Here is a 27948-nt window from a genome sequence, read left to right on the forward strand (position 1 = left end):
ATCATATTATTGCCCTCAAGTGAACCAAAATGAATACATTACAGATACAAATTTTTTTTAAAAAAATGTCAGTGTACCAAAAAAAAAAAAAACTCTGGGCACCAGATCGGATCGACCGGAGCTGCTTCACCTATACTTTTCTAGAGCCAAGCAAATTTCCAGCACGACGTTCATTCCCTTGGCCGCCACACCGGTCTTCCAATCAAACTCAATGGTCAACGTCGTCGGGGGCTTGTGATCGGGCTCCCAGAAATACGCCATGTAGTCTCCGGCCTCCACCGCCTGAAAAGCAAACTGACCTGATTCCACAAGCTCTTAGTAGTGATCTAGAGGAGGGAGCGCCGATTGGGTCTAGAGGAGGGAGGGCGGAGCGCCAGAGAGAGCAGACGCTGCGGAATCGGAGAATATCGACGCATGTTTCGAGGAATTTTCCGATCTCAATCACCGAAGGTTCTTACCTTTCTCACCATGCCGGCGCCGGGCACCAAGATCTCAGTTCGCGACTCGCCGCGCAGACCTCTGGTGTTGTTGCCGCACTTTCCAATCTAGGTTCGCGACTCCCCAGGCAGTCAGCTGGTGCCGGAGAATTGGCTTGCGATAGAGAGATAGAGACAGAGAGAAGCCGGAGGTGGTGGCCCGAAGCCGTCGGAGCAGCCATGGCACAGAGAGAGAGAGAGAGAGAGAGAGAGAGAGAGAGAAGCCGGAGGTGGGGTGCGGCACAGAGAGAGATAGAGAGTGAGAGAGAGAGTCTGAGAGGATATAGTTTAATAGGGGGCAAAACTGTCACTATAGGTTAGATTGGGTAATTAGGGTTAAAAAAACTCTTGGTGGAGTAAGTGGGTAGTGTTCATGCTGAAATTGGATAAGTGGTCGCGGCCCCAAAATTCTAATTTGTTTTGGAACTCAGAATTTTATTTTTGGTACATAGAGAACTCAAAATTTTGAGTTCACGTAAGAGATGCCAAAGAAAAAAAAAAGTGGTTGGATTAGAGACGAAATGAGAATTTTTAAAGCGAGAAAGATCATCGGGAAAGGTTCGACCTATATGTTTACAAACATGAATCTCATTTTATTACGGGGAGGCCTTTGCGGCATAATAATTGATCGGCATATGTGTGTTCAATTTTTTAAGCATGCTCTTTCACAAACGATTTTTTAGTGTAAAAATGTTGTGTTCGCAGCCAAGAAAGCAGTGTGGAGTATATTTTGCAGGCAAATCATTTGTTAGAAAAGTTGTGTCTCATTTTATAGTTTTCATCTAACTGGTGGTTATTGGTCAATATCCTTTAAATTTAACGAAAAATAAATAGAGATTCCCACATGAACCCTAATTAAATCACGGATGAGTGGATGACCAGTATGTTGGACCAATAAAAGCAAAAAAAATAAAGTCTAGTGTCCGGTGAAAACCCCACCAAAACCCTAATATTATCACCTGTTATGTTACCCACGGCAGCATTGGTTCACCCGTCTTCTATGCTCGCCACGTAACAAGCCACAGTAATTATTGGACAAAAAACCCAAACTAAATTTGGCATAATCCCCAACGTACCCTAATTAGTGACACGTGTCGTTCAGTACCCCTATATAAATTTCGCATCTTTTCTGAAGGGTTCCTTTAAACCCTAGACCCTCCTCCCTTCTCCCTCCCTCTCTCCAACGCAGCCAAAACCTCCATCGCAGCCAAATTAAGAGGTAAGCTTCACATGGGTTCTTCTGGGTTTGTCTCCTTTTGATGCTCTGTTGCTAAAGTTTGGACCTTTAGTGTTGTAAGTCTGATCATTTTAGTTGGGGCTTTTATGTGTTTTTGAGGGGTTTATGGGTATGAAGGTAAGAGCTTTCAGTGATTGGTTTGAGGGACTTATTTGGGTGTTGTATTGTGTAGGGTTTGTGTTGAGGAGCTGCGAAAATGCTTCTGTTGTTTGAAAACCCTGGAGGGTTTATGCTCTTCAAAGTTTTGAAAGATGATGGCAAGTTCACAAAAGCTGAGGTAATGACAGTCTCAGGACTCTTATATATGTATTCTGTGTTTGATTTTGTATTTTGGTTTTGCAAAGTAATGGAATATATGTGTGAGCTACTTCTAAAGTTTAAAGAAAGAAAAAGAAAAGGTGCTAGCAGTTTGGTAGTTTGATTAGTCTGTGTTGAAGTTGCTGGAATTCAAGTGGGGAGTTATATATAGATATAGATTGTAGATGTCTGTCATTACAAATATATGAAATAACTGATCTTTCTCAGCTTTTGAGCTTTGGGTGTAATTTTCTTTCCTCGTAAATTGTATTGCAGGCGCAGGACATAGCGAAGGAATTTGCAACTGGAGAGTCAGCAAGAAAGGTAATTTCTCGTTGTGTCTCTGTTTTTTATTATTTTGTGTGTGTATGAGAATGTGTTTTATATGTCATCCAAAACCTTATTTTGGGAGTTGCTGATTGCATCATGTACTATTTGTGTTTTCTTTGCTTGATTTAAGTATTTTAAGTCATAAATCTAATTTGCATATGGTACGGATATGTAGGTTGTAAAACTGAAAGCTTTCTCCAAGTTTGAGAATATGTCAGAAGCTTTGGAGGCAGCAACGATGTTGATTGAGAGTAAAACCACAAAAGATCTGCGCAAGTTCTTGAAAAAGCACTGCGAGGGTGAAATTCTTGGTGTTGCAGATTCAAAGCTAGGAAATATCATTAAGGAGAAACTGGTAAGGAAGCTAGATGTTTGCGATTGGTGTAAAGCAATGATTAAATAGAGCAGTCTGTTGTAATCTAATGTTTCATGGTTATTTCACATTATGTTGATGCATTTGATATTTTGCAGAAAATCGAATGTGTTCATGACAATGCTGTTATGGAGTTGATGAGAGGTGTTAGAAGTCAGTTGACTGAACTCATAACGGGTTTACAAGTTCAAGATATGGCACCAATGAGCCTGGGTTTATCTCATAGTTTATCTCGATACAAGCTCAAGTTCAGTGCCGATAAGGTGTGGTATCGTGTAGTCTTACCATCCAACTCTTGAATAATTTATTATTAGAAGATCATTTTCCTCTTAATAAAAGGAAGGATTGTGAGGAATAGAGTAAATTCATTGTTGCATAGGGTTGTGCATTTGTATGCCCCAAGATTGATAATTCATGTTTGTCACAGTATATAATGGTGTTAGGTGGTGGTTTCTTGTCATCTGGTTTGGTTATTTACGTTCTTTGAGTGTTTTGCATATTGCTTGGTGGATTTTGGATGATTTTGCCATTGAAATCTAAACTACTTTTTTTTTTTAAATTATTATTTTATGTTCTATGTTTGTCATTCTTTTCTCTTTCTAGCTAAAATAAAAGGAAGACACAGAGTACATGTGTAGTTCTGTTTTGTGTATTCTTTTGTTGTTTTAGTTTTACATGGTGTGTTGTGAACACAACCGACTGCATGCACGTGAAAACTAATAATTTAATGATATTTATTTCATGGTTTGCTTATTTAGTGTAATTTACACTTTGTGGCTCATTATTATGTAAAGGATTGAGTTTTGTGAGTGTGTGTACATGATATATATCACTCTGTTTCAGGTTGATACAATGGTTATCCAAGCCATTGGTTTACTTGATGATCTTGATAAAGAGCTAAATACATATGCAATGAGAGTTCGAGAATGGTACGGTTGGCATTTCCCAGAACTCGCTAAGATCGTACAGGACAATATTGCTTATGCCAAGGTAGTAAAGCTGATGGGCTTTCGTGTTGATGCTGCCAAGCTTGATTTCTCAGAGGTAATAATCGGTTATCTATTTTGCTTCTGTAATCATTATACTGTCTCCTTTGGGTGTCCAGTCCAGTGATTATATTTTTGAAATTGAATATTCTTATTGCTCTAGATGAATTCTCTTTACGGACAAATATGGTCTTATTTGCATGTCATCATTATATTTTTTTGAACCCAAATCTTCTTGTCATATGTTTATTTGTCATCATTGTAGTTGCCATGTCAATTATGAGGTGAAGGTTTTGAATCATTTTTTTGGTCAATATATTTCAGATATTATCAGACGAGGTTGAGACTGAATTGAAGGAAGCAGCTGTTATATCTATGGGAACTGAAATCAGTGACCTTGATTTGATTAACATCAAAGAACTCTGTGAACAAGTCCTTTCTCTAGCCGAGTATAGAGCCCAGCTATTTGATTATCTAAAAACAAGGATGAACACCATTGCACCAAATTTGACTGCTTTGGTTGGGGAGCTTGTTGGTGCTCGCCTCATTGCTCATGGTGGTAGCTTGGTGAACCTTGCAAAGCAGCCTGGGAGCACAATTCAGATTCTTGGAGCTGAAAAGGCTCTCTTTAGGGCACTCAAGACTAAGCATGCAACTCCAAAATATGGGCTTATCTACCATGCATCCTTGGTTGGTCAGGCAGCACCAAAGCTTAAGGGTAAAATCTCTCGGACACTTGCTAGCAAAGCTGTGCTTTCAATAAGAATTGATGCTCTTAGGGAGGGAGATAGCCTAGATAACTCAGTGGGAGTGGAAAGTCGAGGCAAAGTGGAAGCACGGATAAGGAGTCTTGAAGGCAAAGCGTTGAGCCAGTCTGCTGGATCGGCTAAAGGAAAACCATTGATAGAAGCCTATGACAAGGATCGCAAGAAGGGGGCTGGAGGATTGATAACTGCTGCCAAGGTCTGACATTTATTCTTTAGTTCTACTTGAATTTAGTCAGTTAATTATGTTGATTATCACATCTGTTTCTGTTCCTTGTAGGCATATAATCCTGCAGCAGATTCAGTTCTTGGGCAAACGACTCCTGCGGGAAAGACTGCTGAAACAATGGAAGAGGCTCCAGGAGATAAGAAAGAGAAGAAGAAAAGGAAGAAGGATGATGACGAGGACATGCCTCAGACAAATGACAATGTGGAACCAGAAAGTGAAGAGCCTGTGAAGAAGGAAAAGAAGAAAAAGAAGAAATCTTCAGCTGAGGATGTTGAGGTACAGAATGGCGAGGGAGAGAAGAAGAAAAGGAAAAGAAAACACGCTGAAGAAGAGGAAGAATCTGAAGCTCCAAGCAAGAAGAAAGAGAAGAAGAAAAAGAAGAAGACTGAGGATTGAGGAACTTTGGCAACTCGACAATTTTGGTCAACTTAGGCACTCAGTCGGCTTTTCGATATATAGAATCTGGTTTCTGTTGTTTTATCCCTTTACTAGTGTGGACATTTTAAGCTACTTCTGCAGTTATGTAACCTCTCTAATTTATTTTCTTATGGACAACTGTTGCATGAAGTTGGTCAATGGAGTCCTATTCAAGTGTCATCCATTTTATTTGTTCTTCCGACTCCAGTTGGACCGTTTCCGAATTTTAATTTGCCGGCGGCTGTAAATCATAACTTTTCTTACCGTATTGATGGGTACCTTTTCGTTTCTTATACTGATTTGGTTTGCTATACAGAACAAACCCTCTTTTTCAAACCCTTTTTGCCCTCTCCTGATTCCATTTCAGCACTTGGACGCTTTGCATTTTGTAAGGGCAGCACGGCACTATATATGAGGTCATTGTGCTGTGGATGGTGTTTTATATTTGACAAATTGACATGTGCCTTTTGGTAATGTTAAAATTAAATTGTCTTCTGCGAGTACAAGAACCAAATCCTGACAAATCTGTTAGTACGACATATGTGACCAGAACACTAAATACAGATGCTCTCTGATTTTCACATTTATACGGAATCATTGATGATCACAATGCACCAATACTTTGTATCTCTACGTTGCAATTTTGGAGGTATTTAGCTGTTCTTATTACCCTCTTGCATATCTTTATGCTTCATTAACTTTCGCTATTGCATATATAGTGGAAATTTGATAATGCAAAGAAGTCTCGGATTCTCATCCCATTTAAAAGAAAAAAAAAAGTTTGCGTAAAATGAAAACTTCAATATTCCTAGATCAAATTTTTTACTTTAAACTCACTTTAAGTTAGCTCTTGGGTTGCATCAACTATTGAAAATGAAATATTGAAAATGAACTCTTCAGAGAATTTATAATGTAAATCACAAGTAACAAGTGGGATGAGTAAACAAGAGGTGAAGAAGTGAGCCAAAGCATTGTCTTGTAAAAGCATCTTTTATAGTAGATTTATATGAGAGCAACTCTAGCGGCTCTGTCAAATGCCTGCTGGAGCTCTTAATGACAAGTTTTTACTGATGACATTGTCTCCAGCTTAGACGTTAAATTTATCGTAGATGGTAGATTTCATTTTATCCGCCAAATTGACAGCCGTTAAAGTCATCCGCTTTCTTTTATTCATTGTTTTACTCTCTTTCTCCCTCTTTTCCTCTCGTCTCTCTTTCTTCCTATTCAGACCTAACCCAAACCTCCATGAGGTCTTTAAAATCAATAATATGTATGGCCTCAAATTAAGGAAAAAGATAAATAAACTTACCTAAAGAAAGAAGGGGAAATAATTTCTATGTTTCATAAATTTATTAATATATTAGATTAGACCAAGAAAATAGTAATATTAAATATATTCCTCATTTTAGAGAGAGGGATAGAGATTAGAGAGAGTTGTCGGGTTTGACTTGTAAAAATTGGGAGATCTGCTCATTCGTCCCTCTTGTCCGAGAGAGAGAGCCAAAGAGGACATCAAAGCACCACACCAAACCAAAACAAAACACTAACAAATCTTACCAATCCAACCAACACAGATTCAATCACAGTAAGTTTAACTCTACCCTTCTCTCTTTATTTATATAAATCCACTCTCTTTTTCATATCTCTCTGTCTCTCTGTCTCTCTGTCTCCCTGTCACTTTCTTTGGAAATTCATTCTTTCACTCAACTCCCCCAATACCCAGATCAGATTTTTGACTTGTGAGTGAATCTTGAACAGAACCCAGTTCTTATCTAACTAAATTTTCAACCTTTGTGCTATGCTTTGTGTTAGTTTGGTGATTTTGATTATTGGGTTGTTTTTTTAATCACATGCATTTATGTACTTGTTTTGGTGAACAGGTTGATCCATGGGAGTTGTTGGACTCAGTTTGTGATGATTTTTTAGTTGAATCACTGGTTCTTGGGGTTTGTGAGTTGTAGATTTGAAAAGGGTATTTACTATTTAGCCAAATCGGTAGTGATTAGTTTGGGAGGAGAAAAGGAAGAGTCTTTGTATGTAAAATGTTGAGAGATGAGGCTTAGATTCAGGAATGGGGTGTGTAATTAGCAGAGAAACGTCCTCGGGAGTAGAGTCTGAGTCTAAGGGTGTGAAGAAGGATTTGAGTGTGGAATCCAATAGGAAGGTAGATGATGTTGCGGTGGCCAAGGTAGATAGTGAGGCTGAAGTCGGGGGTGAGGTTGCTGTTGGTGGGGGTGAGGCTCAGAAGGTGGAGAATGGTCATGAAAGTCAGCGGCCTCCAAAGGGGGAGAGAAGGCGGTCCAAGCCAAACCCGAGGAGTAGTCTGCCACATAAAGCCCGTGGTGAGCAGGTAGCTGCTGGGTGGCCTCCTTGGCTCACGGCTGTGTGTGGGGAGGCGCTCAATGGGTGGATTCCACGAAAGGCAGACACCTTTGAGAAAATTGATAAGGTGTGTTCTCTTTTTCCACTTTCTATTTCTGGAGAAAGATTATTGTGATTCTGAATGGTTGAATTCGTAGTTTAATAACAATGGTTTATGGAATTAGTGATGTTGTTATTGTTGTGCATTGAAGGGAAACTTTATAGGTCAGGTCATTTTAGATGCATTGTTCAATAACTCCTTATTTGGAAAGTCTGTCATAAATGTGTTGCCATAACAACATAGCGATTACTTTTTGTTCATATGCAAGTAAACTTGATGGGTCACATCATTTTTAATGGATCTGTGTATAGCTTGCAATTACTTCCTATACTTTTGATTGTGCATGATTCTATTAATTCTTTCCTAAACTTTGATTTCTTTTTCTCTGACGTCAGATTGGGTCAGGAACATACAGTAATGTGTACAAAGCTAAAGATATGTTGACGGGGAAAATTGTTGCTCTAAAGAAAGTTAGATTTGACAATTTGGAACCTGAGAGTGTGAAGTTTATGGCTAGAGAAATCCTAATTTTGCGGAGATTAGATCATACTAATGTTGTGAAGTTGGAGGGTCTGGTCACTTCAAGGATGTCATGTAGTTTGTACCTGGTGCTTGAATATATGGAACATGACCTAGCTGGACTTGCTGCAAGCCCAGAAATTAAGTTTACAGAAGCACAGGTTAGCCAGTATTTTCCTAACCTTTGGCATCCAATTTAACACTTTTGAATACATATTTGGTTTTTTGCTCCTGTGATATTCTTGCAAATTGATGCACTTCACATTTCAGGTCAAATGTTATATGCACCAACTATTATCTGGACTTGAGCACTGTCACAACCGTGGTGTGCTTCATCGTGACATAAAGGGATCCAATCTACTGATTGACAACGGAGGAGTACTTAAGATTGCTGACTTTGGCTTGGCTTCTTTCTACGATCCAAAGCACAAGCATCCCATGACTAGTCGGGTGGTTACTCTATGGTATCGACCTCCTGAGCTTCTTCTAGGGGCTACTGATTATAGTGTGGGTGTGGACCTTTGGAGTGCCGGTTGCATTTTAGCAGAGTTACTAGCTGGGAAGCCTATCATGCCTGGTCGTACTGAGGTAACTTGTTAAATTTTGTTTTTCCATGCTTAGTCCACTCGCCCCCTGGTTTTTATTAGTAGTCCTTTGCTTTTACAGTCATTATAATGGGGACTCGTTTTGACATGCCAATCCTTGTCAACACTCAGCACCCTTTTTTTATTTTTTTATTATTGAATTGAGACTGATCTCTGTCAATATCTTGCTAGTTGAATTCATTCCCTCCTGTTCAGTTGGTAAAAAGAGATGTTGGAAAATGATTGTTCTTTTTGTCCCCAACTTCCATTCTTCTTGTTAGTGGTTTAAGTTTAAGATGCTGTTATCATACCATATTATTGAACATAAATAATATTGCTGCAATTCTGATACCATAATACTGCATTCTTGTGATAAATGTGTGACCTACGTATTTGTGAGTGTGTCTAATATGTTTGTTGCTTATAGGTAGAACAACTCCACAAGATATACAAACTATGCGGCTCACCTACAGATGAGTACTGGAAAAAAGCAAAGTTACCGAATGCAACTTTATTTAAGCCCCGAGAGCCTTACAAAAGAAGCATAAGAGAGACTTTCAAAGATTTCCCCCCATCAGCACTGCCTCTAATCGAAAGTTTACTTGCGATTGATCCCGCAGAGCGTCAGACAGCCTCAGCTGCATTGAGTAGTGAGGCAAGTTCTAATACTATGACCATTTTTTGTTCTAATTAAGTGCTTCTGCAATTTTTCTCAATGTTTTCTTGATGTCAAGGCTTCTTTGTATATATTCTATCTCTTTTAACGAACTCAATCAACCAGAATGCATCTTGATTTCATGACAAACTGGATTGGATTCGAGACTCAAAAAGAAAAAAAATTGTGATGTGTTATCATATTCAGCTTTTCATGTCAGGTTTTTGAAATATCTGACCTAGTATATGGTCTTATCAAGGAAAAAAACCATGTGCACAATGGATTGTGTGACAACTCAAGTGCCATTTAACTTGTATAAGGAATTTTTGTATTAGTATCTCTGCGTCCAATTTCCTTAATTTATGGTTGGCCCTTCTGGTTTAAATGAAACTAGCGGTCCAATCCTTTTGACTACTACCTAGTCTTACCTGGTAGAGTGGTCATAATTCAATATTTTTATGATAATTGATGCTGTTCTATCCATGACTTTTGTTGATTACAATTGTGGATATGGGTTACGTTAGCTAATATGGTTCCTTCGGATAAATATGCTTAGTCTCTGTTTTGCCTTTTTTTTTTATGTGCAGTTTTTCATGACAGAGCCTTATGCTTGTGAACCTTCTAGCCTCCCAAAGTATCCCCCAACCAAAGAAATTGATGCTAAACGTCGAGACGATGAAGCTCGTAGGTATGGATCTTGTATAATATGCATGCATCATTGAGATTGAGTATAATAAATTGTGTGATTTTATTCTATTATAAGTGATTCTACTATTTTAGCTGTTTCGTTCATGTTGCTCCGGATTAGATGGCAGATGCCATGGTGACATCTTAAAATTTCCTGGAAATCTCTCCCTCTCTGTAACACTGAACGACATGTATCATGCTGTCATGTTGCGATACTAGTTGAAAAGAGGGAAAAAAAATTAGCATTTCTTACTGCTATTCTGGTATTATTGTGGCAAAAGAAGAAAAATGAAACTCTTGGTATATCATGCATATTCATATCCTGAAGGCATATTTATGCAGATTATTTGAAGCTATATATTGCAACTTTTAGCCACCACATGTAAAATTAGTTCTATTAACTTGCTTATCTTCAATGATGTGTGATATGTGATACGTGCTGAGTAAATTTTTGTCCGCTGCAGGATAAGAGCTGCTGGTAGAGCCCAGGCTGATGGTGCAAAGAAAACACGTACACGTGAACGTGGTCCTAGGACTATGGCAGCTCCAGAAGCCAATGCGGAGATTCAATCTAATATCGATGTATGTCTAATACGTCACCCCTACTAATATTGTCTTCTTTTAACTTGATAGTCTGTTACACATGCATGCTTTTATGGTATACTTTACTAAAAGATAATCAAAATAAATGGCTTGCACCATATAAAGAATACTGTAAGCTACCTGTGACGCTTTACATTTAGCTTTAGCATTGTGGTTGGCCACTGCAACATGCTGATATTGCAGCCTCAGCATATCTATTTGCCACACATAAATGAGTTTTGTTTAGTGTACTCCAAATCACTACGTGGTTACAGATAACTTGTCCTTATGACCAAACTTTAGTATAGTTATTTGATCCAGGTTTTAACTTGTATATTAACCTGTTGTTTTAATCTGAAACAGAGAAGGAGACTAATTACACATAATGCAAAGAGTAAAAGCGAAAAGTTTCCTCCACCGCACCAAGATGGGGCAGTTGGTTACCCATTAGGGGCTTCGCATCATATTGATCCTGCACTTGTTCCTCCTGATGTCCCATTCAGTACAACCTCATTTGGTTATCCTAAAGAACCAATACAAACATGGTCAGGTCCTTTGGTTGACTCCACTGGTCCAAGAAGGAAGAAACATACCGATGCACGAGAACCTTCAAAGTCCTTTGTAGGAACTCATAAAGATAAACATCATGATGTGCGAGTTAGAGGAAAGAAAAGTGCAGCTTAAATTCAAGTTCACATCATGGAGACATGGAGAACGTAATTGTTAACTGTTGGGTGCTTCTTCCAATTCTATACAATGGAAGACTTATTGCTGCTAAGCAAAAGTAAACTTATCGGCCCGGCTTCTTCTCACACAATACCATTATTTCATTAGAGGTGTAGGGGGGAAATCTTCTTCTATCTTTTTTTGTGTTATAATCTTATTTACATTTTCCCCCATCTTTTACAAGATAGTGATTTTTTTTGTTCATGTTCAATTTGTTGCATGGTGAATTGGTGGGAGGATATGTATATGTTCATCCTGATTCTTTTTTCTCAAGTTTGTGGTATTGAAAACTTACTGCTTAGAAATAGTAAAGTGATTTAATAAATCATCAAGAGCCCTATTTGTCTGTCTTATGTTTATGTTTCACCAAATGCAAAGGCGTGCACTCTCAACTTCTTATATTCATACTATATGCACAAAATGTATGCAATTTAGGGCTTTGGAAACGGGGCAACTGATTCTTTGCCCAAAAATTTCAAAACCAAGGACATTTCATTGAGAACTTTGAGGTCAAATTTCGTTGTATTGCCTTATGTTCTCTATAGTCTATCTCGACAAAGAAGATATGAGTTCCTCGTGACTCTATTTTTAATGTGAACGGATCTCATGTGCACAATTACGAGCAAAAACAATCTTACAGTTTAAAAGGTAGTTTTGTTAAGTTACATTTAACAAATATTGAACATAGAGGGTAACATTTGTTTTCTGTTACATCATAAGACATAATTATGACAATATCGAGAAAATTGAAAAGTCGTTGATTACTAATTATAAAGAGATATTGCACATCTTAATTAGTTCACATGCTAGAGACAATGAGACATTATCTATCTACCATTAAAAACAACTTTCAAGATATTTCGTTTCTTATTTGCCGCTGTTTTAATTTTCACTCCATAATAACAGTTATTTAACTACCATGCATCCATGCGCGGTAATATTTCGAAAATGTCCAACCTCTTCTTCACTATTTGACCTCTTCTCCCATTCAAACATTTCACTCCTCTTCTTTCATGCATTTCATCATGCGTGGATAAGTGGATTAACTCTGTAGTAAAGAGCAAGAAAAACCAAAATCTTTAATATTAATTGCTCCTCCTTTTTTTTTTTTTTAATAATAAACAAAAAGAGAATAAACAAGGCAAGAGTAAAGGTGGCATGTTAAAACTTCTCAAAAACGTTCTTATTAAACCGCCACTAAACTCCAGAGCACTACTCTCTTCTCCTTTCTCTTCTCTCAAAAACCCTCAACAATTCTCACACTCTCTCTCTCTCTCTGAAACCCTAAAAGGTTGAAGCTTTGGAAAGGTTGAAGCTCTGGAAAGATTGAATCTTTGGGAAAGATTGAATCTTTGGGAAAGATTGAATCTTTGGGAAAGATTGAAGCTTTGCAATGGAGGCGAGCAACAATAGCAGCAGCAACCTAGCTGGCAGCGTTGCCCAAGCCATTGCCGTCTCTCTCGACTGGAGCTCCACGCCCGACGCTCGCAAAGCCGCCGTGGCTTTTCTTGAATCGGTAATCTCTCTTTTCTCTATATAAAGGCATTGTATTGTGTTGCTTGATCAGAAGTGCGTGTTTTTTGGCCTCTGAATTGTATCTGTTGGGTTTTTGTGATTGTGGGGTTTAATTTTGAGAATTGGAGTATGATTTCAATAGTTTATGTATGTGAATTTTCGGGTTTAGGGTGATCAACTATTTGGTTGGAGTTTAAGAGCAGTGATAGTGTTTATCAGGTGGATTTGTGAGAAATTTGATCGGTGTAATCGGTGTTTCTGTAACCTGGCACGGATTTTAGCACTACATTTGTTGCAAAATATAGGGTACATTGGAGATTTTGTGGAATCTGTTGTCTGTCTTCCCTTTTTCTTTTCTAAGATCTTGTTGAAACCAAATGATATTTCAGCGTTCTTGAAAGACTGTGTGATGAATGTGAAGTATATGAAATGATTGGATGAATTTTGCTTCCTTGAATTGAATAATCTCTCTGAAGTTGTATTGGCATGCAATGTAGTACTTGGTTTAAGCAGCTGATTGTACCTATTATTATAACCCAATTTTGATCCATTTCTTTTGTTTAAATTGTCCAGATTAAAACTGGAGATGTGCGTGTTTTGGCAAATACAGCGTTCCTTCTAGTGAAAAAGGATTGGTCTTCTGAAATTCGGTTGCATGCATTTAAAATGTTGCAGGTTTGTGCTCATGTGCTTTGCTCTTTTTACAGTTTTTTATTTTCTTAATAAGTATCTTAATGCTAGGTTCAAATGATTAGCAATTTAGAGTCTATTACTCGTGTGTCTGCGTGTTCTATTGATTTTTATTTTTTCCCAAGTGATATTTGAGATTTTATCACATCATCTTACTATTTCAGTGGTCCTGTTGGACTGCTTGAGATGAAATTTGGTTATGATCAAGTTGTCTTCCGTTGTGTTGCTGTCTTGGAACTAAGTTACTTTGACAGCCAACTGCTTCCGCCAATTAAATAAGCTGAACCTTTTTTCAATATTGCTCCCATCTGTTTGGGAGGCTAGCAGAGGAATAATGGAAATAATCCTGTATATGCCTAGTGTTCAAAAGAAAGCCAAGGTTACCAAAAAGGTTGAAGCTTTAGAATGAGAGTTATGGAAATCAATTCCCTGCCAAAGTCACTATTTTCTGTTGAAAAGGGTGATACTCAGATTGATGTTAATGTGTTAGATACAGAGTTTTTAAAATACTTTTTCAGTTTCCCTTGTCCCCTTTTCATGTTAGATAGTGCAATCACGCTTTTATACATATACTTAAACTTCTAAGGTAATTAAGTGGTCTGACCAGAATCCACTTTGTTTGTGCAGCATTTGGTCCGGTTGCGGTGGGAGGAACTAAACCCTACAGAACATAGAAACTTTGCTAATGTCACTGTTGATCTAATGTCTGAAATTGCAAATCCTAATGAAGAGTGGGCTTTGAAAAGTCAGACAGCAGCACTTGTTGCTGAGGTTTGCACAGCATTTGTCTCAACTCTGCTTAGTTAGCCAATGCTCATATTTCTGTTGTAATATTTATTTTTGTGTCTGTCCCAGATAGTTAGAAGTGAAGGAGTAGATCTCTGGCAGGAACTGCTTCCAACTCTGGTTTCCTTATCTGCAAAGGGTCCTATACAAGTAAGTTTCTTTCCAGTAGTTTCAAGTTGTTCTTGTAATCCATGCATAGTTATCACCTTCTTCTTATTCATCTTTATAGGCTGAGTTGGTCTCCATGATGCTGAGGTGGCTTCCTGAAGACATTACTGTTCACAATGAAGATTTGGAAGGTATTCCCCAATGTGTTATGAGCACTTTCGCTTCCTGTAAATAGGAAATTGAGTGTTTGTGTGCATGAGTCATGAGTGTGTTGCTTTTTCTCTGGATTTATACTGCTTTGTCTTACCCTGGTTCTGAATGGTAAATGCAGCTGATCGGAGAAGGCTATTGTTGCGTGGGCTGACCCTATCCTTACCTGAAATTTTACCTCTATTATACAACGTATGCATGACTCCTTAACCTTACTTGAAGTTGCATATGATGACATTATCATAATGATTTAATCATGTCACGCAGTTGCTAGAGAGGCATTTTGGAGCTGCCATGAGTGAAGCAGGGAAACAACAAGTGGACCTTGCAAAACAACATGCATCTGCGGTAACAGCTACTTTAAATGCTGTTAATGCATATTCTGAATGGGCTCCATTGCCTGATCTTGCTAAATATGGTATAATTCATGGGTATGGTATCCTTCTTTGAAGTTTTGCTGAATCTGATTTGAAACCAATGCATGTCTCTGTTTCTTATGCTCTCTCTCTCTCTCTCTCTCTCTCTCTCTCTCTCTCTCTGTACAGGTGTGGTTTCTTACTTTCTTCACCTGACTTCCGTCTTCATGCTTGTGAGTTTTTCAAACTTGTTTCCCCAAGGTAGGCAATGTATTCTTTCAATAGCTTGTTCAATGTTATATATTGTTATAAAATATGCTTTTGCCTCTTGTTAGTACATTTCATTGACAGTTGTGTTACTCTGAATGATGACTTGCAGAAAGAGACATGTTGATACATCGACTCCTGAATTTGATTCTGCAATGAGTACTGTCTTTCATATTTTAATGAATGCCTCCAAAGAATTTTTGTACAGCTCTGGCGTCAATGCTGGGGTGATTGATGAAAGCAATATTGAATTTGCGGAATATTTATGTGAAAGTATGGTGTCTTTGGGTTCAACAAACTTGCAATGTATCGTGGGTGATAGCACCACATTACCTCTTTATTTACAACAGGTAAGTGGAATTATTAGCATATGTGTATATTTTATGCGTGGGACACTGGGATTATATGTTTTGGTGGGCTTTTGAAATATATTGTGAACTCCACAGAATGAAGCATTATTGTATGACTTATTTTGCAGTCATATGATATTATGACAAGGTATTAAGAGAAAAAAATTCATTTCGCTAATGCATGTGCTGAAATTGGGTTAAGGCTATAAGGCATAAGGCTCTCTACAGGCTATACTGGAGCCTGCTTAACGATATCTCTGTTTGTTAATTATTTTTCACTCATGAGGCAGATATCTGTCTGAACTTACTCATCATGCGAAAATGTTGTAATATAAGTATAGATGGTTATCAGGATGTGAATCGGTATGCATGTTACCTGTCTTCATAACGCATATAGCCTCACCTTAACTCGGGGCACTTTTGCATATTCACCAACAATTTCCAAAATCTAGGTTTAATCAGTTTATACGTGATTTGTAGACATACATCTGAGACGTAACTTTTTTATTCGAGCAACTATTACTTGTTATTTGATTATTGAATTCAGCTCAACTGTTGTTTTCTTCTTCAGATGCTCGGGTTTTTTCAACATCATAAGAATATTACTTGTTAATAATCGATTATTGAAATGCAACTCAACTTCTTCTTCTTCTTTTTTTCTCAGATGCTCGGGTTTTTTCAACATCATAAGCTAGTTCTTCATTTTCAATCTCTCAATTTTTGGCTGGTATGGATACAATTTCCAGTTGTTTTTATAGTGTGTCAATAATAAGATATATGCCACACATTGCCGTCTTTGATCATCTTTCATGTTCAGGCACTTATGAGAGACTTAATGTCTAAGCCACCTAAGTCAAAGGTGGCTGCACACTCATCAGCTGATGGTTCTGACCAGGCTGATAAGGAAAAGCAGAAGATTTTGAGTTTTGTGAACGATGACATATGTAGTGCACTTCTGGATGTATCTTTCCAACGATTGCTCAAGAGAGAAAAGATTCTTCATGGAACATCAATCTCTTTGGGGTCATTGGAGTTATGGAGTGATGATGTTGACAGCAAAGGAACTTTCGGCCAGTATCGCTCAAAGCTGGTAAGTATTTATTAGATATGAACTCAGATATGTTTGCTTTTTCTATCTTAGCTCAGGTTTCTTTCAACTGAGAAAGCATCAAAGTTCATTCAACATGTTTGATTTCTAGTAGGCTTTATTGATGGATAGGTCCATTCTTTTAACTCATCTCTGTCATGTTTTCTGTTGTCTTGCACTATATCTAGATTGATTTCTTTGTTCAGGTTTGTTTATTGTTGGTCAGTTAAAGTGGGATGAGATTATTTTATTCATCTTTCTAGTTGTGGCTATAAGAGTAGTTCAGTTGGCCTTCCTTGACCTGCATTGTTTAAAATGTTTGTCCACTGATGTATGATCCTTTTGCAGTTGGAACTGATCAAGTTTGTTACCTCATACAAGCCTGTTATAGCTGGTGCTAAGGTTTCTGAAAGAATTGATACAATCATTAAAAGCCTCTTGCTTTCTCCAATGCCTGCTCAGGTTTCATGACAAGCATTTTCTCAATTCCATTTTCCATCTTCGGACCTGTCAGCTTTTCATTATCTCTTGTATTGATGGTCTTAAATAAAATTGCAGGACTTAGCTGTGATGGAAAGCATGCAGTCGGCTCTTGAAAATGTTGTAAGCACTATTTTTGATAGATCAAATGAAATTGGTGGGGGCCATTCTGAAGTTCAACTAGGACTATGCAGAATATTCGAAGGTTTGGAAACTTCTTTATATCTTGCTGGAGCTTTAGATTTCATATCTTGGGATTTCTTAACAAGCCTAGTTACTGGTCTTGTAGGTTTGCTTCAGCAACTTCTCTCTTTGAAGTGGACTGAGCCAGTCCTTGTGGAAGTACTTGGTCACTACTTGGATGCAATGGGTCCATTTTTGAACTATTTCCCAGATGCAGCAGGCAGCGTCATCAATAAACTATTTGAGCTCCTAAACTCACTCCCTTTTGCTGTTAAGGTAAATTTCAGTTGTTTTTTTTACAATTTGCTATTCAATGTATTTTAGTGAATCTTAGACAGCAAGTTATGTTTGGCAGGATCCCTCTACAAGTAGTGCACGATATGCAAGGTTGCAAATTTGTACATCGTTTATTCGTATAGCAAAAACTGCTGACAAAAGTATTCTTCCTCACATGAAGGTAACTTCCGTTTGTTGGATGCCTATGTTAGTATGGTACTTCCTGTGTACAAGTGTTGTCATACATTATATATTATGCTTTGTAGTATAGAAGACAAAATTTTAGTTTAAACACATGAGGTGACTGGTTTATTGGATGCGTATAAACCTGTACTTCCTGCGTACAAGAATGGTTATACATAAGACCTTATCATATACTAGTAGTATAAAAAGACAAAATTCTTAAGTTTAGACAATATGCTTAAGTGGCTTAGAATGTCGTAAACTATATTTCAAATAGTGTAACTCTGCCAGATCAACATAACAATTGCTAGAATTGACTTATTATGCACATCCTCGGCGTTATTATGTTGTGTTGAGGAGAATAACTGGGGATGCAAGTTGACAAATTACTTTTGACCAAGAATTGATACTTTTATATGCTACCCTTCTAAAGCTGAAGACATTATGCATTTTGACAAATTACTCGTCCAAACAATGATACTTTAAAGGTGTAAACATCCAAGGTTATGAGGAAAAACAAAAATTAGTCTGTAAATACATATCCGCACTGAAGCCCGTTTTATAGAACCCACAAGCTTAGTTCTTGGATTATCATTCAGTCGTTCACCTTGTTGGATGGTGTTTTATGCAGGGTATAGCTGATACCATGGCATATTTGCAAAAGGAAGGTCGTTTACTTCGTGGTGAACATAATCTTCTAGGCGAAGCATTTCTTGTCATGGCTTCTGCTGCTGGGTAATGATTCTCTTCTATGGCTTATATGGGTTCGTCCTGTATTTTTGTTGACAACTGAGTTGATAATTGAACACTTAAACATCTTTGGTGCAGATTTCAACAGCAGCAAGAAGTTTTGGCCTGGTTACTAGAACCCTTGAGCCAGCAATGGGTACAGATAGAGTGGCAAAATAATTATTTATCTGAACCACTAGGTCTTGTTCGTTTGTGCATGGAGACCCCAACTATGTGGTCAGTTTTCCACTGTATCACATTCTTTGAGAAGGCACTTAAGAGAAGTGGAACCCGGAAAACACATTTGAGTTCACAAAACAACTCAGCCGCAAGTTCTACTCCCTTGCATCCTATGGCTTCTCATCTATCATGGATGCTGCCACCTCTTCCCAAAGTATGCGTTTTGCTTCTGAAAATTAGTCATTTAAAATTCTTGATTCCTATTTCTTCTGAATATGATACAGTTATGCCAATTTTCTTATGTTAACATGTGTTCACATATATATAATTTATCTATGTTGTTGATCTGCAGCTTCTTCGTGCCATACATTCCCTTTGGTCTCCATCTGTATCTCAAACTCTACCTGGAGAAATGAAAGCTGCAATGACCATGAGCGATGTTGAGCAATACAGTCTTCTTGGTGAAGGAAACCCTAAATTGTCAAAGGGTACATTAACCTCTGGTCCTGGATCTCTTGTCACCATGAGTAAGGAAGGATATACAGAGCCAAATGAATCGGATATACGAAATTGGATGAAAGGGATCAGAGACAGTGGGTACGTCATCCTGCATTTGAGTTGGTTGTGAACTTTTTTCTTTAATATGCATCCTGGTAATGTTTCTAATAGAAAATGGAGGGGAGGGAAATGCTTTCAAATGAGGAATGCTCCTTTCTGTAGTGCATGGACATTAACCCCAAATAGCATTACGTGATAATAACAAACTGTTTCCTAACCGAAGATAGGATTATCTTTTTCATATTAACTCAGAGGAATTAAGCTGTACAGTGTCAAGCTTTCTTTTGTTTAAACAAAAGGTAAAATATTTTTGTAGCTGTTCAGAGTTAAACATTCATTGGTTGTCATGTAGACAGTGGGTATCCACTCCGGACAGCATGTTATTTTTGCTAGAAATTTTTTTTATGGAATAAAGTTCGCTCTCAGATTGAACAAGTTTTATATAACACTGTAGAATTTGTTATCTATTACTGTCAGGATAATTATATTGAAAATGTTCATTGATTAGTCTAGATTCCAGAAGGTAGTATAGAATACATCCTTTGAAAAAGTTTGTCTATGTTGATTAATCATCCATGTGGAGTTTTTCTTGTTTAGTGCTAACATGTTTGTAACTTTAGGTACAATGTATTGGGCCTGGCAACCACTGTTGGGGACACATTCTACAAATGTTTGGACAGTCATTCTGTTGCTCTAGCTTTGGTTGAGAATATACAGTCAATGGAATTCAGGCATATAAGACCGCTTGTTCATTCAGTTTTGATTCCTTTGGTTAAAAATTGCCCTGTGGATTTGTGGGAGGTATGGCTGGAAAAGCTCTTGCACCCATTATTTCTACACTCCCATCAGGCTCTTTGTTGCTCCTGGTCCAGTCTTCTACAAGAAGGTAGAGCAAAGGTTCCGGATGTCCATGCCATTCTTGCTGGGACAGACTTAAAAGTGGAAGTAATGGAAGAAAAGCTACTAAGAGATCTTACTCGAGAGATTTGTTCACTCCTCTCTGCCATTGCTTTGCCACAGCTAAATACTGGCCTTCCATCCTTGGAGCACTCTGGGCAAATCAGCCGAGTCGATCTATCTTCACTCAAGTCTTTAGATTCTTTTGCATCGAGCTCTATGGTTAGGTATGTTTGACATTGTCTCTTGATAGTGTTTTTTTGGTCGAGGTAGTACTTGAACATTCTGAGCTTTATTTTTTTTTCAATAACTTCTTGTTTTGAAATGGTGCTCCATTTGCAGTTTCATTTTGAAGCACCAAGGTCTTGCCCTTCCAGCACTGCAGATATGTTTAGAAGCTTTTACATGGACAGATGGTGATGCCATGACAAAAGTTTCTTCCTTTTGTGGTGCTTTGGTTGTTCTAGCTATATTCACAAATAGTGTGGAACTCCAACAGTTTGTTTGTAAGGATCTCTTTTCTGCAATTATTCAAGGTTTAGCCCTTGAATCAAATGCTTTCATCAGTGCTGATTTGGTTGGTCATTGCCGTGACATTTACATATATCTTTGTGATAGACATCCCGCTCCGAGGCAGGTTAGTTAAGATCTGTTGTACCTAATCAAATTCTTGGGTTACAAGTAGTTTATACTCTAATTGATATTTTTCTAAATTCAATGTGCTTGCCTCTTGTGTTTACCCAGATTCTGCTCTCACTTCCCTGCATCAAACAGCATGATTTGCTTGCTTTTGAAGAAGCTTTGACGAAGACAGCTAGTCCTAAAGAGCAAAAACAATATATGAAAAGCCTGCTATTATTAGCTACCGGAAACAAGTTAAAAGCACTTGTTGCTCAGAAAACTGTAAATGTTATAACAAATGTATCAGGTAAGCACCTCTGACTTGACTGACAATTATGTGATGCACTCTGTTTCCTTTGACTATGACTATACAAGCATGCTTTAATCTTAATTTCAGCAAAGCCTCGCAACACAGTCAACGTTGCAGAAACCAGAGTTGATGAGGGGGAAGTTATTGGACTGGCAGCCCTATCATGATGTAAATGTGTGATTTCTTGTACAAAAGTGAGATCAACTAAAAGAAGGAAATCTGTATTGAGGAATATGACAAGGTAAAAAGCCCTTTTGGGCCAGAGTTCTACAGTATTTTTACATCGGTTCTCTGACAATTTACATCTCATAGAAGATTTATCATTTAGAAAAAGTTCCTTGACAATATTGTATCCTGCTTGTATCGCCATGGAAACTGGTTTTGAAACTGATACATTTCTTTGTATAGCGCTTATCAAAAGAAAGAAAAAGATTGTCTAGCTAGCTGTTTCTTTCTTGTTGCCAGATTAAACTCGGAGCGGTTTGCTCTATGTGAATTATCGTCATGAATTGGGGGCAGATATACCAAGGGTCCAGATATTTTTGGGTCTTTTCTGTTTCAATTTAGTCTTCACGCCCTTCTTTCAGTTTGAAATTCTCTACAGTAGCGGTGTTAATGCCAGCAAAACTTGGATGTTCATATCATAAATCAATCTTGTAAAAGACTAAAAGTTAACGTGATTTTGCTTATAAAGTAAGAATAGCCAATCACATTTGGAGTTTTGGTCAAGGGTTTAATTTTCTTTGAAATTATCAAAATTTTTATAGTTTTATTTAAACGATACTAGCCTCTTGGCATGCACTCCGTGCTTGCCAATTTGCTTTTATATATACTAGTCTGCAATTACATGCTCTACATGTGCAAGAATTTTTTTTTTCACTAAAAAATTAATATTTGTAAATAGTGTTAGATATCTGCACATAGTGGGTAGGGGAAGTAAGGGTAATGCAGATAGTGGGAAGGGGTAGTTATCTGCAGAAGAAATTTTTTGTTTTTTGTTTTTTTTTTTCACTTTTCTGTTATTTAGTTAATTACATTTGTATCCCTAATTTATTAAATATTAATTTAATATAACTTATGGTGTGAGGGTATTTGAGTATTTTCACTTCCACTATGGCTAACAAACTCTCTTCTCTTAATAATAGTATAGATATAAAAAAAAGTTTTAAATTAAACAAAAAGAAAAAAATTTTGAAGGCAGCAAAATACCACTGACAGTTACGAATGTGGGTTTTTTTTTTCCCCTTATTTTTTGTTTGCAATTTCTTGAAAGAAAAAACTGATTTTGTTTATTTACTATTTTAGCCTTGTAATATCATTTTTATTTTTTAAACAATTCAATCAATAAAGGGCATAATAGGAGTTTTAAAAATTTAACCATCATTCCCAACAATTTGCTTTATATAATAGATTTAAAATATTTTTCAAACTAGTTTTTGAATATCAATATTAACTTATATATATATATATATATATATATCTATACTATTATTAAGATAAGAGAGTTTGTCAGCCAAAACAGAAAATTTTTACCAAAATATCCCTCAAATATTAAAAAACATTTGAACTGAAATATTTGAGAAAGACAAAATGGTCAATTCACAAATAAAAGAAAAACAAAAGAAATTTAACAAAAAAAAAATCAAAAACAAAATATATGTAACAGTTTTCTCCACATTCTATGGAATAATTTCCCATGTAATTATCCACACCCATTGGGTGTGTTTGGAGTCTAGTATATATTAACTATTGTCATTCTCCAAATAAGTTATTGTCCTTAGTGTTTCAGCATTTATTTTCCATTCGAGGAAGTGCCGTTAGCAACTAACATGTTTCAGTATATGAAAATCATTCAACATCTATTTTCCAAAATATTTCGAGCAAGCACTGTTAGTCGACGAGTAGGTCGTTAACATAAGTCATTCAACATTTATTTTTGTTTATTGAATTTTTCTATTTATTAATTTTTCATTTAAGGAAGCGCGTTTAATAGTGAAAACCTCGTTGGCATGAATCATCCGACATTTATCTTTGTTTAATTTTCATTTGAGAAAGTGCTTTTAATTACAAATTAAATTGTACCCCAGGTCAACTTGTTTTCATTTATTTTTCATTGGAGGAAGCACCTTTAGGTACAAATAACACTCGGTGGCATAAGTCATTCAACGTATTTTCCATTTTATGCAAATATAAAGATAACCGATATCGAGAAGTTGGTTATCTTGTGTACAAATCGAGCAAAGGAGACTCATTACAAACAAATCCAAAACATAATAAGCGTTGCAGAAAGAAATCTTCACTTGTGTGTGTATATATATATATATATATATATATATATATATATATATATATATATGTATTGGATCCCTGCATGACTAGCTGGTATTCTGACTGGGGCTGGTGGCAATCTCTTGGCACGGAATTAGCTTAACCTACTACTTCTTCTCTACTCTATCATGGAATTATACGTGAGCCATACTAGTGATTATCAGAAAATTTCGATATAGTAGTACAACTACTCTTATAATGTCATCATGTACTCCATGGCAAATAGGTGGCAGGCCCTCATTAGTTTGGCACCATCAACATCATCAACACCTCCTTGATCCCTTCAATAAAGAAACTAACAGTCCTAGTCATTGTTTTAGGCTTTTAGCCACTTTCTAGTTTCCACGTACAGCTTTGAATTGTAGCTGGAGAAGGAATGGTAAGTTTGAAAGTGTTGGTTCAAAAAGAAAAGAAAGTGAAGGTGTTAAAGCTATATAGGGATATATGCTCCGGTGTGGAAAACTAGCTAGTTTTTGTAATCTTAAAATGTAAGAGTTGGACTTACAGTTTTGCTTCTAGGCTAAACAATTCTAGAGACTTGTATAAGTTTCCAGTACATTCATACAGCAAGCTGTATATATAGAGTCTTTGGTCATGTTATTGGTGTGGTGGTTGTGGTTGTGGTGAGGCTGCTGGTTTTGGAGAAGGCGCTTCTGGAAAGCAACTAACGACGACAATGAGACCTGGAGGACCTGGAGGGCCTGGAGGGCCGCCTGGCCCTGGAGGTCCGCCTGGTTGGGGCCCTGCTCCGCCGCCTGGTCCGCCTGGCCCTATCGGTCCGCCTGGACCTGGACTACCCGGTTTCTTTGGTGGCTTCTGTGATGCTATAGGTGCTTGGTATGCAACTATATTCACTATAACTACTTTGCTTTTGTGCGTTTTTAATTATGAATTAATTGTTTTTCCTTGATGGAAGATTTAATTGAATCTAGTTCATCTCCTTCTATTCAATTTCCCTCACAAGAGATGGAATAGTTTTTTTTTTGTGGTCTGGAAGAGATGGGATAGTTACTATTGTAACTAGTTTCCTCTGGTCATTAAAATCACTGTTATACTCCTGTAGTGTACTGCTGGATCAGCTAGATTAGTAAGGTCTGCAATGCATGTGCCTATAATATGACAATGCATGTGGCGTAATTTGAAAGAAATACCTATAGTATGATTCATAAGTACGTGGGCAAAGAAAAATTCATCAGGGAATCATTTTGAAGTACCCTTGTCTTTCATTCCTGGCTATTTTGAACTTCGTTTGTATTGGTCATTTTCGCCAATGAGAACCTTGCTGCATGATTTTTATCACTAGTACTTTTTTAAGTACTAGTTTATGTATTAATGTATATATCTTTAATCTTTTCCTTTCAGGTCTGCTAATCTGTGTCTCTCTAGTTGATTGGTTGATTATTTGTATTTGCTAATTCTATACTTTTTAAGAATTTCTGCATTTTGAGCAGTTATATATTATGGTTAGGAACTTGGGATACAATCATATGAAGCAAACATGTCTGGACTGATCTGTTTTTTGTTGATCGGATTCTTTTGCAGTTTGAGTTTCTTCTGTTGCTGCTGGTTGCTGGGGGACTGCTTTGGTGGCCCAGGAGGGCCTCCTGGCCCCCCCTTAGGCCCACCTGGACCGCCACGTCCATAGATTGCCGGGCAGTTTGGTGACTAATATATTTGGACGACTTGCTCCTGTTATTATCAATTCTTACCTATGTATTTACTATGTTAAAAGAACTGTGCTAGCTCGTCAACTATTATATAAGATATTTCAAGTTCACTGCTAGCTCGTAAACTGTTAAAAGAACGTACTGTTGATTATTTCCATTGTTTACTTTAATATACTTATCTGCTAAGCATTTTTGAGCTTCACAAGCTATAGAAAGTAGCACTTAGACTTCCGAAAAGAAATGATTCTAAGTACCATAGGGATAAGACTGAACAGAAATACTGAATAGTATTTGTGCATATAGACCAACTTTTTTCAAAAGAAAAATAACAGTGATGGAGTTAATTTTCCTTGATGATCGAAACAAGAAGTGAGAAAATATGAATAGTAAAATGTCTAGAACACAAGAGAGAATCAAACTTCGGTTGGTAAAAACACATCACAAACTCCACATCGCTATATATGCCAATTTAAAGTTCGTATTTTTTGAACTATGTTATATCCTACATTCTGTTGTAAGTTGGCTAAAGGTACTTTGTTCTCTACCTCAATCATCTCTACTGTTTTCGTGTGTAAGATTCAGGGTGATCTATGCTATGCTATCATGAGCATTGGTGGTGATTAGTTTTCAAATATTTATAAATAAATTTCATGTGTACTTGCTGAGGAAAGGCATCAAAACCCCGACCGAACCAACCTTAAAAAATCTTTAGCACATATATTTTAAATTGCTTCGCCCTTTGTTTGCAAAAAGTCCACCTTCAAACGGCTAAAGTCCACCTTTATTCTTTTGAATGACCGTATTCAAGTAATGTTATAAACAATTTTCAGTTATGATTCTGATGAGTGTGAGCGACAGCGTCCAAGTTAATGTTCAATTTAGGACCTGGTCTAATTGGGCCCTTTGGGCCTTCGATTGGAACAAGGGTCTTAGGGTTGTTTTATTTTTTATTTTAGTTTGGGGTCTTTATTTATTATTATTATTATTTTCTAAAGATGATGGGCCTAGTTTTTCCCTCTTTTTTTGAGTGAGAAGATCGACATAGAAAATAAAAGCTTCGTTGTTAAAAATTTCGTTTTCGAAGGTCTAGTTTTTCCCCTTTCTTGTTTTGAGCTTAGTAAAAAAAATGAGTGTACTAGGGGTATGCTGTTTGTATTATACTTGTGGGAGGGTATATTACAGTACGTAGTGTCCACTAAATGAATGGTTTTTTTCTGATAATCCTTTAGACTGTTTGCTAAACTATTAAAGGATGGCATTTTCGTCTAAAAAAAGTAATGTTATAAACAATATTAATTTGAAATAAATGTTTACAATGTTTTGAAAGAAAAAGACTGTTAAGATTGTAGCAGTTTGACTATTTACTTTAACGGCTAGGTTATCATCAATATATTTATTGCGATCGCTTTGACTATATATTTATTTTTTCCCCATCAATATATTCTTCCCATATTAACAAAATCACATATTTAATTTCCAGATTCCAAAATGGAGAGCTTTATGAAAAAGCTAAGTAATCCTATATTAGTGTATTCCCGATTCTCTTTAAAGAAAACCCATAAATGTGAAAAAACAAAATTAATATACGAAATCCATCATTAATTCTCTTTTTAAAGAAATGAACGGAATTGCTTGGAGCAATGAATATCAAACCCCTATATAAACAGTGCACCAATATTCTCTTGGGCAAGTTTTAGACTCAAGCCATTGAAGTAGGTCAATACTCTCCAATACGCACGAACCATGATGCGCCCTCATGTGCTCCTCGCGTTGCTTGCTCTTCTTGTTCCTCTTGTTGTTGCCGATCGTATTGTTGTTTGGAAGCCTATAAACAGCACTAGCGACCCAATGGTGGTAGACACTGCAAAGTTCGCGGTCTCTGAACACAACGAGGAAGCTAAAACAAACCTCGTATTTGAAAGTGTGGTCGAGGGCAGATATCAAGTTAATGCAGGCATCTATTATGAACTGGTTGTCAAAGCCAAGAATGACTCTTCACCGGCCTCTACTGCAAATTATGTTACCGTTGTCTGGGACCACCATCTAGGCGTCAGGCATTTGATAGACTTTTATAAAAAAGATTGAGTTTGGGTGATTGATTTCATAATTTATGTTTGATCTTTTTTGCTTTGGATTCAAAACAATGGAATACAGATATCATTTTGCATTGTTTTTTAGATGCCAATATTTTGCGTTCCAGATATGAAAGTTCCAATATAATTTTGCATTGTAATCTATTTCACTCTTATATATAAGCATTTTCGAGGTCCAAGACAAACTATATGAAAGTGGCCCTCGACTCCTCCAAAAGAATTTTAACTACCACATGAAAAGAAAATTCAGATTTGTGCAGATAGACCAACATTTTAAAAATAAAAAAATAAGAACAATAACCAAAGCAGGAAATGAGGAAATAGGCTAGGGATTGATGGCTAGAACACGAGGGAATCAAACTTTGGTTGGTCAAAATTGTTAGTTATGTTTGTATCAGGAAAAAAAAAAAAAAAGTGTTGGTTATTTCTCTACCGAATGCCAGTGTGACAAGCTCTTTAGGGTTGGAGACACTCTCGAGCTTTGCATAATGTATATAATAACATAAATACCTGTATTCAATTGGCCTTTTCTCTTTTGTTTTCCTTCGCTAATTATTGGCTGTAAAGCATGCATATCATGTAATATTAGAGATATAGACAAATCAAGTAACTCCCATTCGAATATTTTTGGCTGCAGTATATATAGCCTTTGGTCATGTTAATTTTAGTTTGATTGTTGTGGTTGTGGTGAGGCTGCTGATTTTGAAGATCGAAGGTGTTTGTGGAAAGCTACTGACAAACGATGGGACATGGTGGTCCTGGTGGTTCGCCTGGACCTAGACTATCTGGT

The 27948-nt window shown here is 37.0% G+C and overlaps 3 protein-coding genes and 1 long non-coding RNA gene across 9 annotated transcripts; all 4 read left to right on the top strand.

Moving 5' to 3' along the window:
* The first annotated feature begins 1569 nt into the window (after nucleotides 1-1569).
* Nucleotides 1570-5399, top strand: LOC112192927 (probable nucleolar protein 5-2). 2 transcript variants are annotated; one of them, XM_024332869.2, is made up of 8 exons: nucleotides 1570-1695; nucleotides 1886-1990; nucleotides 2287-2334; nucleotides 2516-2695; nucleotides 2812-2976; nucleotides 3557-3757; nucleotides 4024-4662; nucleotides 4744-5399. In XM_024332869.2, exons 2-8 carry the CDS (start codon nucleotides 1910-1912, stop codon nucleotides 5086-5088), a joined length of 1659 nt encoding a protein of 552 aa, XP_024188637.1. In that variant the 5' UTR covers nucleotides 1570-1695; nucleotides 1886-1909; the 3' UTR covers nucleotides 5089-5399. The 2 variants fall into 2 exon arrangements, with proteins under 2 accessions (XP_024188637.1, XP_024188638.1); XM_024332870.2 differs by having other exon boundaries at nucleotides 1646-1769.
* Nucleotides 5400-6534: 1135 nt separating this feature from the next.
* LOC112195417 (probable serine/threonine-protein kinase At1g54610) lies at nucleotides 6535-11637 on the top strand. Of its 2 annotated transcripts, none has more exons than XM_024335850.2 (8): nucleotides 6535-6694; nucleotides 6990-7558; nucleotides 7927-8211; nucleotides 8321-8638; nucleotides 9062-9289; nucleotides 9877-9977; nucleotides 10441-10558; nucleotides 10922-11637. In XM_024335850.2, exons 2-8 carry the CDS (start codon nucleotides 7181-7183, stop codon nucleotides 11240-11242), a joined length of 1749 nt encoding a protein of 582 aa, XP_024191618.1. In that variant the 5' UTR covers nucleotides 6535-6694; nucleotides 6990-7180; the 3' UTR covers nucleotides 11243-11637. The 2 variants fall into 2 exon arrangements, with proteins under 2 accessions (XP_024191618.1, XP_024191617.1); XM_024335849.1 differs by lacking the exon at nucleotides 6535-6694 and adding an exon at nucleotides 6705-6848.
* Nucleotides 11638-12447: 810 nt separating this feature from the next.
* LOC112195416 (protein HASTY 1) lies at nucleotides 12448-21632 on the top strand. 4 transcript variants are annotated; one of them, XM_024335846.2, is made up of 23 exons: nucleotides 12449-12608; nucleotides 12657-12800; nucleotides 13373-13474; nucleotides 14117-14260; nucleotides 14345-14425; nucleotides 14505-14574; nucleotides 14715-14785; nucleotides 14861-15024; nucleotides 15139-15210; nucleotides 15329-15566; nucleotides 16231-16293; nucleotides 16384-16656; nucleotides 17002-17115; nucleotides 17212-17338; nucleotides 17423-17592; nucleotides 17672-17773; nucleotides 18407-18510; nucleotides 18604-18898; nucleotides 19037-19281; nucleotides 19863-20366; nucleotides 20482-20776; nucleotides 20884-21067; nucleotides 21158-21632. In XM_024335846.2, exons 2-23 carry the CDS (start codon nucleotides 12678-12680, stop codon nucleotides 21235-21237), a joined length of 3621 nt encoding a protein of 1206 aa, XP_024191614.1. In that variant the 5' UTR covers nucleotides 12449-12608; nucleotides 12657-12677; the 3' UTR covers nucleotides 21238-21632. The 4 variants fall into 4 exon arrangements, with proteins under 4 accessions (XP_040371870.1, XP_024191614.1, XP_024191615.1 ...); XM_024335847.2 differs by having other exon boundaries at nucleotides 12512-12592; nucleotides 12646-12800; XM_040515936.1 differs by having other exon boundaries at nucleotides 12448-12800.
* Nucleotides 21633-23837: 2205 nt separating this feature from the next.
* On the top strand, nucleotides 23838-25235 carry LOC112193346. The gene is made up of 2 exons (XR_002933881.2): nucleotides 23838-24235; nucleotides 24941-25235. It is a non-coding gene; the product is annotated as an uncharacterized LOC112193346 (long non-coding RNA).
* Nucleotides 25236-27948: the final 2713 nt, after the last annotated feature.

This window comes from Rosa chinensis, chromosome 3 (genome assembly GCF_002994745.2).
Source record: "Rosa chinensis cultivar Old Blush chromosome 3, RchiOBHm-V2, whole genome shotgun sequence".
Taxonomy (NCBI): domain Eukaryota; kingdom Viridiplantae; phylum Streptophyta; class Magnoliopsida; order Rosales; family Rosaceae; genus Rosa; species Rosa chinensis.